At 41.5% G+C, this 15,583-nt stretch overlaps 1 protein-coding gene across 5 annotated transcripts in view; it reads left to right on the top strand.

Moving 5' to 3' along the window:
- Positions 1-384: 384 nt before the first annotated feature.
- The window catches only part of Phf8 (PHD finger protein 8), a 93,908-nt gene continuing 78,709 nt past the window's right edge, over positions 385-15,583 (top strand). The window contains exons 1-4 of one of the 5 annotated variants that reach the window (XM_087902907.1): positions 385-825; positions 2,060-2,261; positions 12,559-12,644; positions 13,029-13,137. In XM_087902907.1, the coding sequence (XP_087759033.1) occupies positions 2,164-2,261; positions 12,559-12,644; positions 13,029-13,137 (293 nt within the window). In that variant the 5' untranslated portion in view covers positions 385-825; positions 2,060-2,163. Of the gene's footprint in view, positions 830-883; positions 1,106-1,242; positions 1,262-2,059; positions 2,262-12,558; positions 12,645-13,028; positions 13,138-15,583 lie in introns of those variants that run through there. The other 4 variants (XM_087902908.1, XM_087902906.1, XM_087902910.1 and 1 more) reach the window with 4 other exon arrangements.

The following is a 15,583-nucleotide window of genomic DNA, read 5'->3' as shown; positions in this document are numbered from 1 at the left end:
AGGTGCTGCAGGGAGGATTCCGGCCCGCCGAGGCTGAAGCCCGCCCCCGCAGCCCACCCATCACTTCTGCAGTAGGGAGTCAGAGTTCGCCTCCCCTCAGAGGAGGAGACTAGGGAGGAGCAGTTCGGGTTCGGAGGGAGGGAGGGAGAAAGACGGGGCCGCTTTCCTAATGCCCAGTTTGCCCACTGATAGGGGAGTTTTGGCTTCCAGGCCCCACTCAAAATGGAGCCAAACTACCGCCTCGCCTAAGATGGCGGCCTCTCCGCCTCCCAGCTCAAGGTCTCGAGCGCCAATTGGGCCGCCCCGCGGTGAAGCGCGTCCTCGGCTCTACAGGGTGCCCCGCCCCGTGACGTCACGCGGGAGCCGGCGGCCTGACGTCCGGGGCTCCACCTTCACCTCGCGTGCCCGGGTCTCCTAAGATGGCGGCGAGCCTGTTTCCTACCGGACCACCGCCACTCTCAATATGGTAGCTGTTTACCATGTTTCTCCTCCCCTCTCCGCCTCAACTTCCTCGTTATTTTGAATAAACTTTATTGATGCCTTTGAATTTCCTGCCACTGGTCCCGGGCTCTCCTGGCGACTCCTCTGGCGGTCTCTTCAGACCCTGCGACCAGTTCTCGGCTCGAGCCTGCCTCCTGACGAGCGAGCGAGCCAGCGACAAAGCCGCTCGCCGGTCGGTCGGCCCCCGCCCCCCTCCCCCGGTCAGGCCTCGCCTTCTGGAAGGCTCTGAGCGGCCAGCCCGTGCGAGGTCTGTGGTGACCGCTGCCCTCAAGCCCCAGCCGACAACAGGCACTGCGTGACGCGGCATGTGGTTTCTAGGAGAAGGCAAGTAAGGCTCCCAGCTTCGCAGCGGCGCTCCCAGAATCCTCCGCGCGCCGCCCCGGGGGCCGGAACTGCCCGGCTAGCCTCTGCTCCTCAGCCGAGCCGTGTTGCCCCGGAGCGAGCACAGCCGCCGGCCAGGCTCGGGGCTGAGCCCTGCGTCTCGAGGACTCCCAGCGCCTTCGTCATGGAGACGTTCCCGTAGGGCTCGCGGCCGAGGGCGTTCCGCTCGCGCTGGGGGCGGGAAGAGGTTTCCTGTCAGTCGGGGAGGCGCAGAGAGATCCTCGTAAGTTTGGGGGGCTTGAGCGCAGAGACTGTCGCGTCGGGTGCAGGCTCTGGCAGACGAGGGCTGCGGCAGGGCGCTCGGCGGGCTGAGGAGACTGCCAGCCAGTGCCTGCCATTTGGGAGCGCTGGCAAGACAAGTCTTCGCTCAGTTTCCCGGGTATGAGGAAATTCTGGGCAGTTTCCCGGGGCTCCGGGGGGGGGGGGAGATCCTGTTCGGTGTCGGGGTTGAGGCGCGATTCCTGTCAGCTTTGGGGTGGAGGACGAGGTTGCGACCTGGTCCGCTTCAGAGCGGCCGGCCGGGAGGGGAGGCTGTGGAGAAGGACGGCTGGCAGCGTTGCCACTCCGTAGGCAGCCTCGAACCGAGATTGGAGTCGGCTGCCCGGTGCTGCAGCTCCTCTTCCCGGGGGCGTCGGGGCGGTCTGGGGACAAGCCGCGCAGACTTTGAGGGTCCGCGCATCTCGGGGCTTCCTATTTGGGGGCGCGGAAGGCTCTTTCCCTCAGCTTCCCTCTGCCCAGCCTCATCCTTTCTGCCGTGCTGGGCGTCCTGATAAAGGGAAGCCAGAGGCCAGCGGAGACAGGCTCCGCTGAGGGACTAAAGAAGCTTCCCGAAAGCTTTCCGATATTTCCATGAAACCCGGAAAGAAGTTGTCACCGACTTGAGGGCCGGAGGAGGTAGAGGGCTGAGGGAGGCGTTTGGACGGCTGGGCAGAGGCGAGCGCAAGCAGAGCGTTCTCTCTGTTCCCGCTGAGGGGAAGAACTCCCGGGAGGTGGGTGGACTTTCTCCGCTCAGCTCCCTGGCACTCTCAGCAGCTGGGCTGCGTCCCGGCCGGCTAGCCGACTCCCTAGCTCCGCGCGGAGGTTGGTACCCAGGGGGTGGGGTGGGGGCGGGGACGCGGGACGGTTCGGAAACCCGGGGGGCCGGCTTCACTTTGTAACAAGTGGTGTTTGTGTCCAGCCGCCGTCTAGGCAAGGCGCTCAGAAAGGCGCTGGTTGCTGCCTTCTGACCCTCGTAAAGGCCCAAAGCTGGCCCGCCGCAAAGCGACCCACCCCCCTGTGAAGATGGCCTCGGTGCCGGTGTATTGCCTCTGCCGGCTGCCTTACGATGTGACCCGATTCATGATCGAGTGTGACATGTGCCAGGACTGGTTTCACGGCAGGTAAGAAGGGCCAGCCAGGCTGGCCAGGTGTGTCGTGTGCTCACCAGCCCTCTCCGAGAGGAGAGGGTCCCCTTTTCTACCCCTACTCCGAGGCTAGCCTCTCCCTCAGTTTACTTTCAGTTCCCCACCACCAGACCTAGGTTTTTCTATCCGTCCTTGCAGACAAGGGCCTTGTGTGCTTATATGATTTTGTAGCTGCATTCTAGCTACAAAGAGAGGATCAGTTTCGTATCTTGCCTGTTGTGTTTTCCCTCATATGTTGTCTTTGCGGGAGGCAGTACTGCATTTTTGAGATATCTGAGTCCAAGAACGTGGATTTCTTTGTAACTTACTATCAGCAGCCTTGGCCTGCTGCGTTTTATTTCTGTGAGCCTCCCTTACAAATCAATACCTCTTTCATAGCATTCAGTTAATGGAGGAAGAACTGGAATATTATTTTTGCGCTGTCTGCAGAACCATCTACCTAAATTAAATGTAAAAGATACAGGGTAAAACAACAGAATGAATGCACGTGTCACCCAAGTTTCTAGTGAAGTTAGTGTATGTAATAAAAATCCTAATATTATCCTATTACTGGGAGGATTTGCACACTAGAGTATAAAAAAGCAGTACATGGTATCCTTCAGCTATATATTAGATTCAAGAATTTTTAGTTGTCAGTCTTAACTTTCAGAAGAGCTGTTCTATAATCTCAAAAGCAAAGGAAAAGTACTGGTATTACCAGAATTCTGACCTAAGCTGAGACTGCCTTGATGCAGTACGTCCAAGTTCACATTTAATTGATTTTTACTGATCATTTATTATGTACCTGGTACAGAGTTCTACTTTCTGCTCTATGTTTTTTTTTTGTGTGTGTGTATTGGGGACAAACTAAGGGGTGATACCTTTTCCAGGGCCGGGGAATGTAGTACAGCACACTGGAAGATCTGAGTTCAATCCCCACCATTGCATAAACTGGGTGTGATGGCATACACTTGTAATCTCATGACTTGGGAGTGACATAGTAGTACCATGCCAGCTTGGGACACATGATACCTTGTCTCAAAAAAAAAAAATCGTAGCCAGGCATGGTGGCATGAATTTATAATCCCAGCTTTCTGAAGGAAGTCCTGTCTAATTTGCAATACTCTATAATTTACTGACTGAGGTCAGTGGGTCTCATGTTCAAGGCCTGCCTGAACTATAGAGAGCCAGTTGATGGACAACATGGGCAACTTAGCAAGATTCTGTCTCAAAATGAAAATAATGTAAAGAGCTTGGGATATAACTTAGTGGTAACCTCTTACCTAGCATGTATAAGAGACTGGGTTTAATTCCCAGTATCACACATACCCAAAAGAAGTCAATATCCCTGGTTGTTTTTAATAGTGTTGATCAGGTGTCACTCCTCAGCTTAAATTATTCTCTCAGTGGTTCCCCTGCAGAGTAAAATTCACGTTTGGTTTTTTTTTTTTCTGTGAGAGACAGACCTTTTATGATCTACTTAGTTTATCTAGTTTCTTGCCATACCTACCCCGTTGTTTTGGGATACAAGGTCTCACTACTTAGCCTGACTGGTCTGCAACTTGAAATGTAGTTCAGGCTGGCCTTGGTATCACAGAGATTCATATGCCTCTACTTCCTAAGTGTGGGAATTAAAAGTGTAAACCCCTTATGCCAGCCTTGTTCTTTATGACCCAGCAAGCTAAATTACCTCCAACCCTGGGAGACTCTCCTTTTTATGCTCCTTTGTTTTTGCATGTACTATACCTTTGATGCTCTCCCCTATACAGCTCACAGAATACTTCTTCCTCTGGATTCCTCTTATACTTTGTATACATCTTCATTTTAAAAATTTCATCTTATAGTTACACGTATGTCTGTGTCACTGCCTGGGAATACAGGTATCTTTTTCTTATTTTTAGTATTTTTAGAATCTGGTTCAGTGCTAAACATGCAATAGATGTTGAGTATGTTTTTGAATAAATTAAAGTGACTTTATGAAAAAGCTATTGCACTATGGCCATTAGTTTGGGTTGTATATGAAGTGTGTAAGTTCAGTATCTGGAAAAACAGCCTTTTGCTTACAGTATTGCTATCTGGAAGCAGAAAACAGGAATGAATGCTTCCTAAGTACTTATTCTGTGTCTGACTCCATAACTGACATTCCATAAATTACTTTGTCTATACCTGTCTGAAAGTTAAAATTTTTTTTTGCTTGTGTATGTGTTTATGTTTGTGGGTGTGTACACTTGGGTGTGTGTATGTGGAGGCCAGAGGTCAATCTCAGGCTTCGTTGCTTAGGAGCCTCCCACCTTTTTTTTTTTTTTTTTGAGATACGGTCTCCCATTGGCCTGGTATTTTATAAGTAGGCTAGGCTAGCTGACGAAAGAGCCCCAGGAATCTTCTCATTTTTGTCTCCCCACCACTGGGATTACATGTACTCCAAGGTTTTTGTATCTATTCTGGAGACTGAACTGAGGTCCTCATGTTTGTCTAGTAAGCATTTTGCTCATTGCGCCTTCTCTCCAGCCTAAAAGTTAGATCGGTGAGAGAGTGTGCTGCTGTGAGTAACATACCTGACATTCTCTCCAAGTCCCTGCATGTGCACACAGGGATGTATATACACCAGACTCACATCAGCACACTCTCTCACTAAACCCAGAATTTGGGTTAGGCTAGCTGGCTAGTGAGCTCTAGAAATCCACTTGGCAGTTTCCCCTCAGTGCTAGGGTAATGCAACTTATGGCCATGCTCAGTTTTATGTTGGTTTTGGGAATTTGAACTCAGGTCCTCTTGCTTTTATAGCAAACATTCTTTATCCACTGAGCCATCACTCTAGTTCTTGAAAGTTAGATTCTAAAATCATTTATTTATTTATTTATTTGTGTGTATGTATGTACACAGGCTTGCTTGTGTGCACATATGGCATGATATGCATGTGGAGGTCGGAAGACAGTTTGCAGGAGTCAGTTTTCTCCTTCTACCAAGTGAGACCAGGAATGAACTCAGGTTTTCAGGCTTGGTGTCAAGCACCACCTGCTGAGCCATCTCATTAGCCCCAACCCAGATTTTTAAAAGAGTGATTTTTAAAAAACCAAACCAAAACAACAACAACAACAAAAAAAACCTGGGCTTTGAGGTACAGGCCTGTAATTACAGCTACTTTGGAGACTGAGGAAGAAGGATTGCAAGTTCAAGGCTGGCCTGTGCAAAAAAAAAAAAATTCTTATTGTACAGGTGAGACATATCCATTATAGAAAATGCAGAAAGTAATAGATGGAAATAAAAAATCATCTGTTAGTCTGTTAGGTACAATTCACTGTTGATTACATTGCTGTACTAACTCTTGTCTTTTGATTTATAATGTATGTTTTTATAGGTTAGGATTATATCATAAATACCATTTTGTGGCCTCCCTGCCCCCCACACCTAACATTATAATGTGGGTATCTGCCAGATTGTTAAATAGTCATCTAAAATGTGTTTCTGATACCTTGTCATGCGTATGTTTGGCTCCAGTTACTTGGTCATTCCCTTTATGTTTATATACATACATTATTTGTTTTCTTATATTAGCTACTGAAACTTAAGAAGTTTTTGTTTTGTTTTGTTTTTCAAGACAGGGTTTCTCTATGTAACAGCCCTGGCTGTCCTGTAACTTGCTTTGTAGACCAGACTGGTCTCGAACTCACAGAGATCTATCTGCCTCTTCCTCTTGAGTGTTAGGATTAAAGGCATATGCCACCACTGCCCAGCTGAAACTTAATTATGGGTTTATTGGCCAGATCTGTCTTTAATCACATTTCTAAGGTGTATTCTGTTTTTGTTTGTACATTCTGACACAAGTTTCTTGAAAGCATTCAGTTTTAAAAATCTCTTCTTTCTTTGCGTTGTCAGAGAACAAGGAACCTAGCTGAAAACCAGATCCTTAATGGGCAGCTGGCTGCTCTTGCTTACTCAGTACACCCTCACTCTGCCGTGCTCATTGAACTCTAAGGTTTTACTTTAGCTCAATTGGAAATTACTAAATATTGTGGACTTTTCATGATTGCTTACAATAGTTAATCATGCAGACTCAGTGTGTGTGTCATGTGATTTTGTATGTGTATGAGTATTAACATATACTTGTGAGCCCACAGAGGCCAAAGGAAGACATTAAGTGTTTTGCTGTATCACTCTCTGGTTTATTTCCTTGAGACAGTCTCTCACTGAATCTTCATTTAAACTAATGACTAGCAAGTCCCTTCTTCTCTTCTTCCTGCTTTTGCCCCTCATGGGACTTGGGTTACTACCACACCTGAGTTTTTCCTGGGTACTAGGATCTGTTTTCTAAGGTCCTCAGACTTGCAGAGCAAGCCCTCTTATCACTGAGCCATTTCTCCTGCCCAATCTCACAGATTTTGTGTCCACAAATGCCTAAAGATTATAGAAATCTGTTTAAACCTTTGATAGACTTTTGAAGTTCAGTTAAGGATTATGGTGCATAATGACAAGTTACTACCTGGAGTGGAAGTGAAGAAAGACAACTATGTTATTTTGATGATAAAAATCTGGACCTGCCAGGGGGTGATTGCCACCACTCTTTAGTTCCAGCATTTGTGAGGCAGAGGCAGGCAGATCTCTTTAAGTTTGAGGCAGCCTGGTCTATAGAATGAGTTCTGTCTCTAAAAGAAAAAAAAAATCATTCTGTGGAGATTAAGTGACTTTCTGAGCGTAGATTTGAGTTTCAGATTTTCTAACTCTAGAGACAATATTTTCAAAATTTGAAAAAAATGCCACATAGTTTCATTCATCTGTAAGGCAGTTGAGTTGTGCAGAACACTCTGATTTGTAGAGCAGTGCCTTTTAGTGTGCATCACAATTATTTGAAAGACCCATTAAGAAAGCTAGATTTCAACCTCAGTTTTTGATTCAATAAGTAAATGAGGCCCACATTTAAGAAACATAAATTTAAAACAGTATTAATTTCTTCTTCCAAGGGAGTATGTTAACATCTGATATTGGAGGATGGATGGAATAACATTATTGTTACTGTACACCAATTATTGTCAAAGTATTTCATCTCTGTGAGGCCTTAGTTTTCCTGATAATAATTATGATAGTTTAAATAGAAATTATTATATACATGTTAGTTTTTTATTAGCATATAATGGATCTAATGGCATTTTCTTTTCTTCATTTATTTATTTATTTAGTTAGTTAGTTTGTTTTATGAGGGTTTTTCTATGTAACAGCCCTGGCTTTCGTGGAACTCACTCTGTAGACCAGGTTGGCTTTGAACTCACAGAGATCTGCCTGACTCTGCCTCCCGAGTGCTAGGATTAAAGGTGTGTACCAGCACTGTGCTGGAGTTTTAATTAGCTTGGTTTTATGCAGGTTATTTTTGTATTTTGGTTTTTTGAGCCAGGGTTTTTTTGTATTGATTTGGAGCTTATCCTGGAACTTGCTCTGTATACCAGGCTGACCTCGAACTCACAGAAATCTGCCTGCCTCTGCTTCCTGAGTGCTGTGAAATAATGTCTTCTGGACAGGGTAGAGTCGTTGCACTCATAAGACCACAACAGATATGGTAGTCAGCACAGCACAAAATCTGCATAAAACTGGCAGGCCTTGGTGGCGTACGCCTTTACTCCCATTTTTTAAAAAATGTCATTTTGAACTATGTGAGTGTAGAAAGATGTTTGACTTTGAACTCTCAGAGGGGGAGCAGACAAGAGGGGATGAAAGAAAAGTAGAATGAGGGTTGTTTTGTTGTTGTTCATTAAGGTCAGTGCACTTGTTTAAATGGTATTGTAAAGAAAGTAGAGAAAGAAACAGGATAAGAGATTGAAGATACTTTAGAAAGAAGGGACAATTAATTGAGGAAGTAAAAAGCTATATTACCTAGATTCAAATCCTGACTTTAGGAGGAAGGAAAAATAGTACTCCCATTGTAATAGGAGGAAAGGATGGGTAAAGAAAGTGGAGTTGGTACTAGGAAGTCAAATTAGTTCTTGTTTATTTCATTTCTGTTTTTTTTTCTAAGAAGGAAGTAAGTTATTTGCATGGAGATAAGGGAGAGATAGTGGGATCAAGATTTGAAGTTTACTGTGGATTGTGGGATGGAAAGAGCTAAATAGGAAATTGTAGGATTATCAAGCAGTATAATTTATGTATTTTAGACAGTGAATTTATTTTGTCCCCAGTTCAATGGGCGATTATTTTTTTTTATTCAGCACACCCAGTAGTCTAGTGTTAGATAGTGGGATTGAACTAGGGATAGGTTTGTAAATATGTTGCACTGTAGTAGGGCAAGTGAAGAATGCTGGAATTTAAGCTAGATAGTAAATAGGTTGAAGTCAAGAATAGGTGGATTTGGTTCCATAGGCCTGTAATCCCAGTGCTTGCTTATAATCCCATTATTCAGGAGCTGAGGCATAAGGATTATGAGTTCAAGGTCACCCTAAACTACACAGTGAGACCTTGTCTGAAAGCAAAGCATAAAGTTAAAGGGATGCACTGAGTGTAGTGTTGTGGCACAGGCCTTTAATCCTGGTGCCAGGAGGCAGAAACAGATCTCTGAGTTTCAGGCCATCCAGGACTACACAGTGAGACCTCATTTCAAACAACAGAACAAATTAAATAAAGAGTGGGTGAAAAATAGGAACAGCTAGGGTTTTTTGTGAACAAAAAACAGGTGTAGTGAGACCTGCATTGATATACTTATGGTCAAAGAAATGGTGCTTGTATTTCATATTCCGGAGATGAAACAACTGCTGGACAAAATCTGGGGGATGGTCATATGAGTAGCTGAAATGAGAGTGAGGGTAACTATCTGAAGATGATAAGATCAAAGAAGAATGAACCCAGGAAGTTGGGTCTCCATGCTAATATTGATAGTAGGTTGAATATTGAAAAGATTTGGGGTGGAGAAAAATCTGTGAGCAGGTTCTTTGAGTGAAGGTATGTGATGTGGAGAAGGGTAACTGGAAGTAAAGAAGAGCAGGAAGTGGTATGACTGCCTGGTATGAAACTTAAAGAACAGTCATTATCTCACACAAGGCCTGATGGATAACATTAGTTGTTAACTTGATGAAAGCTAGTATCACTGAGAGTTGAACCTTAGCATGCCTGTGGGAAATTATCTTGATTGTATTTTAATTGAGGTGGGAAGACCCGCACACTGTGAGTGGCACTTTTCTGGATGATGTTAACAGAAAAGTAATTGAGCAGCAGTAGATATTCATTGCTTTCTTCTTCCTGACCTGGACTCAATGTGACCAGATGTTTCAAATACTTGCTGCCTTGACTTTCCTACTGACATGCCCCTTTTAAATTGTGAACTATGAGCTGTCCTTAAGTTGTTTTTGTTCATGACATTCTGTCATGGTGACAGGAAAAGAAACTAAGGCACAGAGTAGAGATAATCTCAGATTCTCACAGGAGAGTTAAAAAGGTCACCTACTGAACTTCCCTGAGTTGTCAACGCCTGGAAGAATACAAAGCTTCCATCTGATAGAACTCTTAACACAGTGCTCCTTAGACTCTATGATGAAGAACCAGCAAATAGTTTCCTTTATTTTCACTCTATAACAAATGGATTTTGTAGACTAAAAAGAATGACTAGAATAATTATGTGAACAAAAAGCAATATAATAAACTCCAATTTTTCATTATTAGATTCAGTGGCTATTAAAGCATCCTGTCAGATTGCTGAGAAGTTATACCTATTTTCACTTTCTGTACTTAACATAGATCTGTAATCAACAGTTCATAGATCAGTATTGGACTATGGATTACACTTTGAGTGGTACTAGTATGGAGAAAATAGTTTCCTTGAAGAAAAACCATATTTGGTTAAACTTGGAAAGTAAGGAAGGGTTTTTTTGTATTTTGGTTTTATTTTATTTTATTGTTTTTAATTGAGCTATAAATTTTTCTCCACTCCCCTCTCTTCCTCTCTCCTCCCCTTCTACCCTCTCCCGTGGTCCTTATGCTCCCAATTTACTCAGGAGATCTTGCCTTTTTCTACTTCCCATGTAGATTAGATCCATGTATGTCTCTCTTAGATGTATTTTGGTTTTAAATGAGTTTAATCTAACCAAAGCTGGCCTCCTGATTCCCCTGCTCCCATCTCTGAAGTTCTTATATTACTGGTATATTAGTTACTTTTTTATTACTGTGATAAAACACCATGACCAAAGCAACTTATGAAAGAAAGTGCTGAATTAGGGTTTATAGTTCCAAAGAATCCACATTTATGATGGCAGAGAGAAGGCAAGGCAGCAGAAATAGCTGAGAGCTCACACCTTAAACCTTAAGCTGGAATTAGAGAGCACACTGGGATTGATTGGAGTCTGTTAAAACCTCAAAGCCTGCCTCCAGTGACACACCTCCTCCAACACGGTTACACCCTGTCCTTCCTAAGTAGTTCTGCAGTTTGGGGAAACAAGTATCCAAACATATGAGCCTGTGGGGGGCATTATTCAAATAACCACAGAATAAATGCATGTACCACCAAGCCTGGCAAGTGTTTCTTGAAGGGGAAAAACAGCAGAAAGCTTTAGGGTAGTGAGGGGTGATAATCTGGATTTGGCAAAAAGTAGAATCATTTACTCTGTGCCTGTCTCTGTGTTCATTGTGCTATGAACTTTATGTACATTATCTGCTTGATTCCTCTAACCTCTACAAAGTTGATGGTTTCCTGATTTCTTGACATCCTACAGGTTTATAGACATAGAGTTGGAAAGATGAAAGGGACTTGATTTCAGGAAATTTGGCATGATCTTGGCTGAAATAATTTGAGCTCTACCATGTTTTTATGCACCTCATTGTATGTGGTTAGTAAAAAAAATTAAACATTTAACCATAGCCAGAAATTATTTAAAGGGTTCTTGTCACCTTCCTTTGTGAAGGAAGTGTTTAGTATGTGAAACTATTGCTTTATGTACAAGTATACAAAATTAAATCTCTCTTAAACTTTAAAATATGAAATAACATGTGGTCATTGTAGCAAGTAGAAAATTCAAATGAAGCTGCAAAAGATTACCTAAAATTCTTCATTCATAGTTGTTGACTGTAAAATATTTCTAGTAATTTTATTTAATTATCTCAGCAAATTTCTAAGTTTGGGTTCTATGTTGAAATAGTATTTTGGAGCCAGATGTGATTGCTCACACCTTTAATCTAAGTACTAGGGAGGCACAGGCAGGTGGATCTCTTTGAATTCCAGGACAGCCAGGGCAGTTGCAGAGGAACCCTGTCTTGGAAAATAAAAACAGAAAGAAAGAGAGAGAGAGAGAGAGAGAGAGAGAGAGAGAGAGAGAGAGAGAGAGAAAGAGAAAGAAAGAGTATTTTGGATACATAAGCAAGATAAAATGTCATTAAAATAAGAACTGTTTTTAATATTTTGAGACATGTTTTCCCGATATAGCCCAGGCTGGTCTAATATTTGAGGGTAGCCAGAAACACTTGATAATCCTGCCTCTGCCTCCAGAATGCCAGAATGTGGAAATTAGAAGTTTGGACTAGAACATCAGGCTCTTTTTGTCTTTTAAATGTGGCTATTTGACGCATTTAGAATTACTTATTTGGTTTATATATTTCTGCTCATTCGCATACGAATGCTCTAGTTTCTTTCAGCTTTGATCATTCTGAACCCTAATGAAGTTTTTATTTGTTTTTTAAAACAAGGTTTCTCTGTGTAACAGCTTTGGCTGTCCTAGAACTTGCTTTGTAGATCAGTCTGGCCTCAAACTCACAGAGATCTGCCTTCCTGTGTCTCCTGAGTGCTGGGATTAAAGGCTTATCTTACCACTGCCCAACTCTAATGAAGTTTTAATGTCATTTTGTCATTATTGTTTTTGACCAGTAGAATTTTGCATTGATGAAAATGTTTTGTAGTCTGCATGATATAGTAGCTACTAACTTCATGTGGCTGATGAAATATAGCTACGGTGATAAAAAAAACTACTCTTAAATTTTACTTAAAATTTTTTATTTATTTTTATATGTATGAGTGTTTTACCCACATATATGTATGTGCACTATGTGCCTAGTGCTAGTGGAGGCAAGAAGAGAAAATCAGATCCCCTGAAACTGGAGTTAGAGAGGATTGTGGACTGCCATCTGGGTGCTAGGAATCAAACCCCAGTCTTTTCGGTGTTTTGGAAGAGTAGCCAGTGCTCTTTACTGCTGAGCGATCTCTCTAGCCCCCAATTTTACTTAATTTTAATTAATATAAATAGCTACATGTGCTGTGCAGTACTCACTGTTCTAGAACTTTTAAAAGAAAAAAAATTGTACAAACCTTGGCTATTTTTTTTTTCTTTTCCAGTTGTGTTGGTGTTGAAGAGGAGAAAGCTGCTGATATCGACCTATACCATTGCCCCAACTGTGAGGTCTTACATGGACCCTCCATTAGTAAGTAGATGTCAGAATTTTCATCAGGAAGTGATCAAGGGGAGGAACAAATTAAAGGTAGTTTTGGAGAGCATTTGCCTTTGTGCAAATTGCCTTTGCCTGAATGTCTCAGACATCACTTCTTACGCAAGTCCGGCATGCCTGCAGCTATTGCACAGAGAGGACAGAAGTACATAGCTTTATCTCCCTCCCTATTTAGCAACTGCCTAGAGGAAGCACACTCTTTTCCCCAGGAACTTTTCTGAGTATAAGAGAGTCTCTAATTCTAGATGCCTCCTGGGGTTTTAGATTAGAAAATAACCTATTGAGTATGGAGGCCTCTGTTCTTGGAATCTTAGCTCTTGGCCATTCTAACTCATGACCTCTTGTCTTTTTCTGGTTTAGTGAAGAAACGCCGTGTGTCTTCCAAAGGGCATGATACTCACAAGGGAAAGCCAGTGAAGACTGGGAGCTCTATGTTTATTCGAGAACTCCGGGGTAGGACTTTCGACAGGTGAGGACTATTTGTCCAAAGGAATATTAAGCATCAGGGCTATGGAAAGCTGAACATATTTCCCTTCAGCTTCTCAACTGACAGTGCTTCTCTCATGTCTGGATATCTTCTGGGCCCTGCAAAATCTCCTATGGGTGGGAACTTCTGTTTTGGTCAGTTTCTAAGTAACAGTGGCTAGAGCTTCACTCGATGTTTAGAGTACATTATGGTCTATTTACAAAAATCTGCAGTAGTTGGGAAGCAACATTTGTCTTAGTCAATTTATAAGCATCTGAGGAATGCTAGAATTGGAAGAATTCTTTTTGTTTTCCCCTGTGTATATTAATTTTATGAAGTAATGTGCTTTGTTATGACATTTCCATATGTTACAAAATGTACTTTGATCATAGTCACCTATTCAGTGATCCTTTCTTATTCCCTCCCCGTTTCCTCTTCCATACTCATAACAGTCTTCCATTTAATGTCTGAAAGAATTTTTAATGATCAGCAAATTTAATTCTCTCATTGTAGAGGAGAGAAAACTTTAACACTAAAACATTCTGTTGTCTTGTATTTCTTTTTCAGCCAAAAATGTTTTTGGGTTTTTTTTTCCCAATTAACCTGGATTTATTAAAAACAAATTAAGTACTTTTTGAACAAAAACAATGAGTTGGATAAATAATGTGTGGTTTTTTTAATTCATTTGAACTGTTTTCAGGTTTCCTGTTCTTCAAGTGTTATTTAGATTATTTTTCTAATTTATTGGTTTAAAAAAAATTAAAGGCTGTTCGTCTACCTCAGACCCCTCAGATCCTTTCTTCTACCTATGTCAGTTAATTTCTTTTACATTCTTTCAAAAATACTCTTTGTATCCACATATATGTTTTGTGTGTCCTTTTTTGTTTTTTGAAACAACAGAAACACTATGTTTTGTACATTACTTTTGTTTTTAAACCTAAATTATATGTCTTGGACATGAAATCACAAATATATAATCCACATAATCCACAAATATTATACAGATATTCTTTATTCTCATTCATGGTCATTTAGTATTTCATTGATTGGATATGTATTTTATTTAACCAGTCTTTTATTGATGGCTATTTAAATTGATTCCAGTATTATACTGTTATTGAGAAAGCTTCTGTAGTTAATATCTTTAGTTTTCAGTGGTAAATACTGAACCTAGGCCTTACGCATGCTAGGCAAGTACCCTACTACTGGGCTATATTCGAAGCCTTAGTGAATATTTTTGTGTTTAAGTTTTTTGCATATGTGACAAGTACAGTTGTAGGTTTAACTATGTGAAAGTGAAATTGTTAGGTCAAAAGAATATGCCTGAAGAATCTTTAAATATCGCCAGTTGTTTTTATATACAGACATTTTGTCAAGGCTCTGATTTTACTATATCCTGGCCAACAATTTTTTTTAATGTTAAACTTTTTGTTGTTCTGATCAAAATTTAGTGAAATCTTTTTATTTTAACTTTTGCTACCTTAATTATGAAAGAGGTTGATTTTTGTATATTTATGACTCCTTTGTTTGGTTTTGATTTTTCAAGATAAGGTTTCTCTATTGCCCTGACAGTCCTGGAACTCACTGTGTAGACTATGCTGGCCTCAAACTCACAGAGATATGCCTTCCTATGCCTCCTGAGTGTGGAGGTTAAAGGTGTATAACACCCTTGCCTGGCTATTTATGAATCTTCTATATTGACAGTTTTCATTTTTTTTTCTAAAACATTTCTCAGATTTTTATTGAGAATTATTTTTTCATGTAACACATTGTGATCATGCTTTTCCCCTCTCCCAACTCCTCCCAGGTCTTCCTCATCCACCCAACTCCGCACTTTTTATTTCTCTCTTTAGAAAAAAAAACATACAATACAAAAACAACCCCACAAGAAAATCTCTCTGTGCCCCCAACATACACATAAAAAGCATCACAAAACATTAAGTCAACAAAAGACAAGACCGAAAAAAGAAAAAAAAAGCCCCAACAAAGCAATATGAAACAAAAAACCTAGAAAAATAACTTTGAATTAATTTGGTGTTGGCCATCTACTGCTGGGCATGGAGTCTACGCTTAAGTGTGATTAATATAGCCAGTGAGACTCCACTGAAGAAAACTAATTTATAACAGCTTTCTTTGCAGAGAGTTTTAGTTTTTAGTGCAGATCAATTTATTTACTAACCATTATAGTAGCAACTGGGTCTTATCTCTTAGATGTTTTTCCCTAGTACCTTTATGGCTTTACTTTTTGCACTTTAATTTTTTGGGCCATCTAGAACTACATAGAGAGTGAAACAGATGCTGAGCTTAATATATTTATTTTGATACGATTCATTTTCCTTTTCTTCATAGTCTATTTTTTCTTTCATTTTCTTTTTGGTTCTGGAGATTGAAATCATAGACTTAATGCAAGCCAAGTAAATGCTCTGGTACTAATCTATACCTTCATGTA

The sequence above is a fragment of the Myodes glareolus genome, chromosome X, assembly GCF_982192425.1.
Source record: "Myodes glareolus chromosome X, mMyoGla1.1, whole genome shotgun sequence".
Classification (NCBI taxonomy): domain Eukaryota; kingdom Metazoa; phylum Chordata; class Mammalia; order Rodentia; family Cricetidae; genus Myodes; species Myodes glareolus.
The sequence above is the reverse complement of the archived record's forward strand: the minus strand, read 5'-3'. Positions and strand labels throughout refer to the sequence as shown.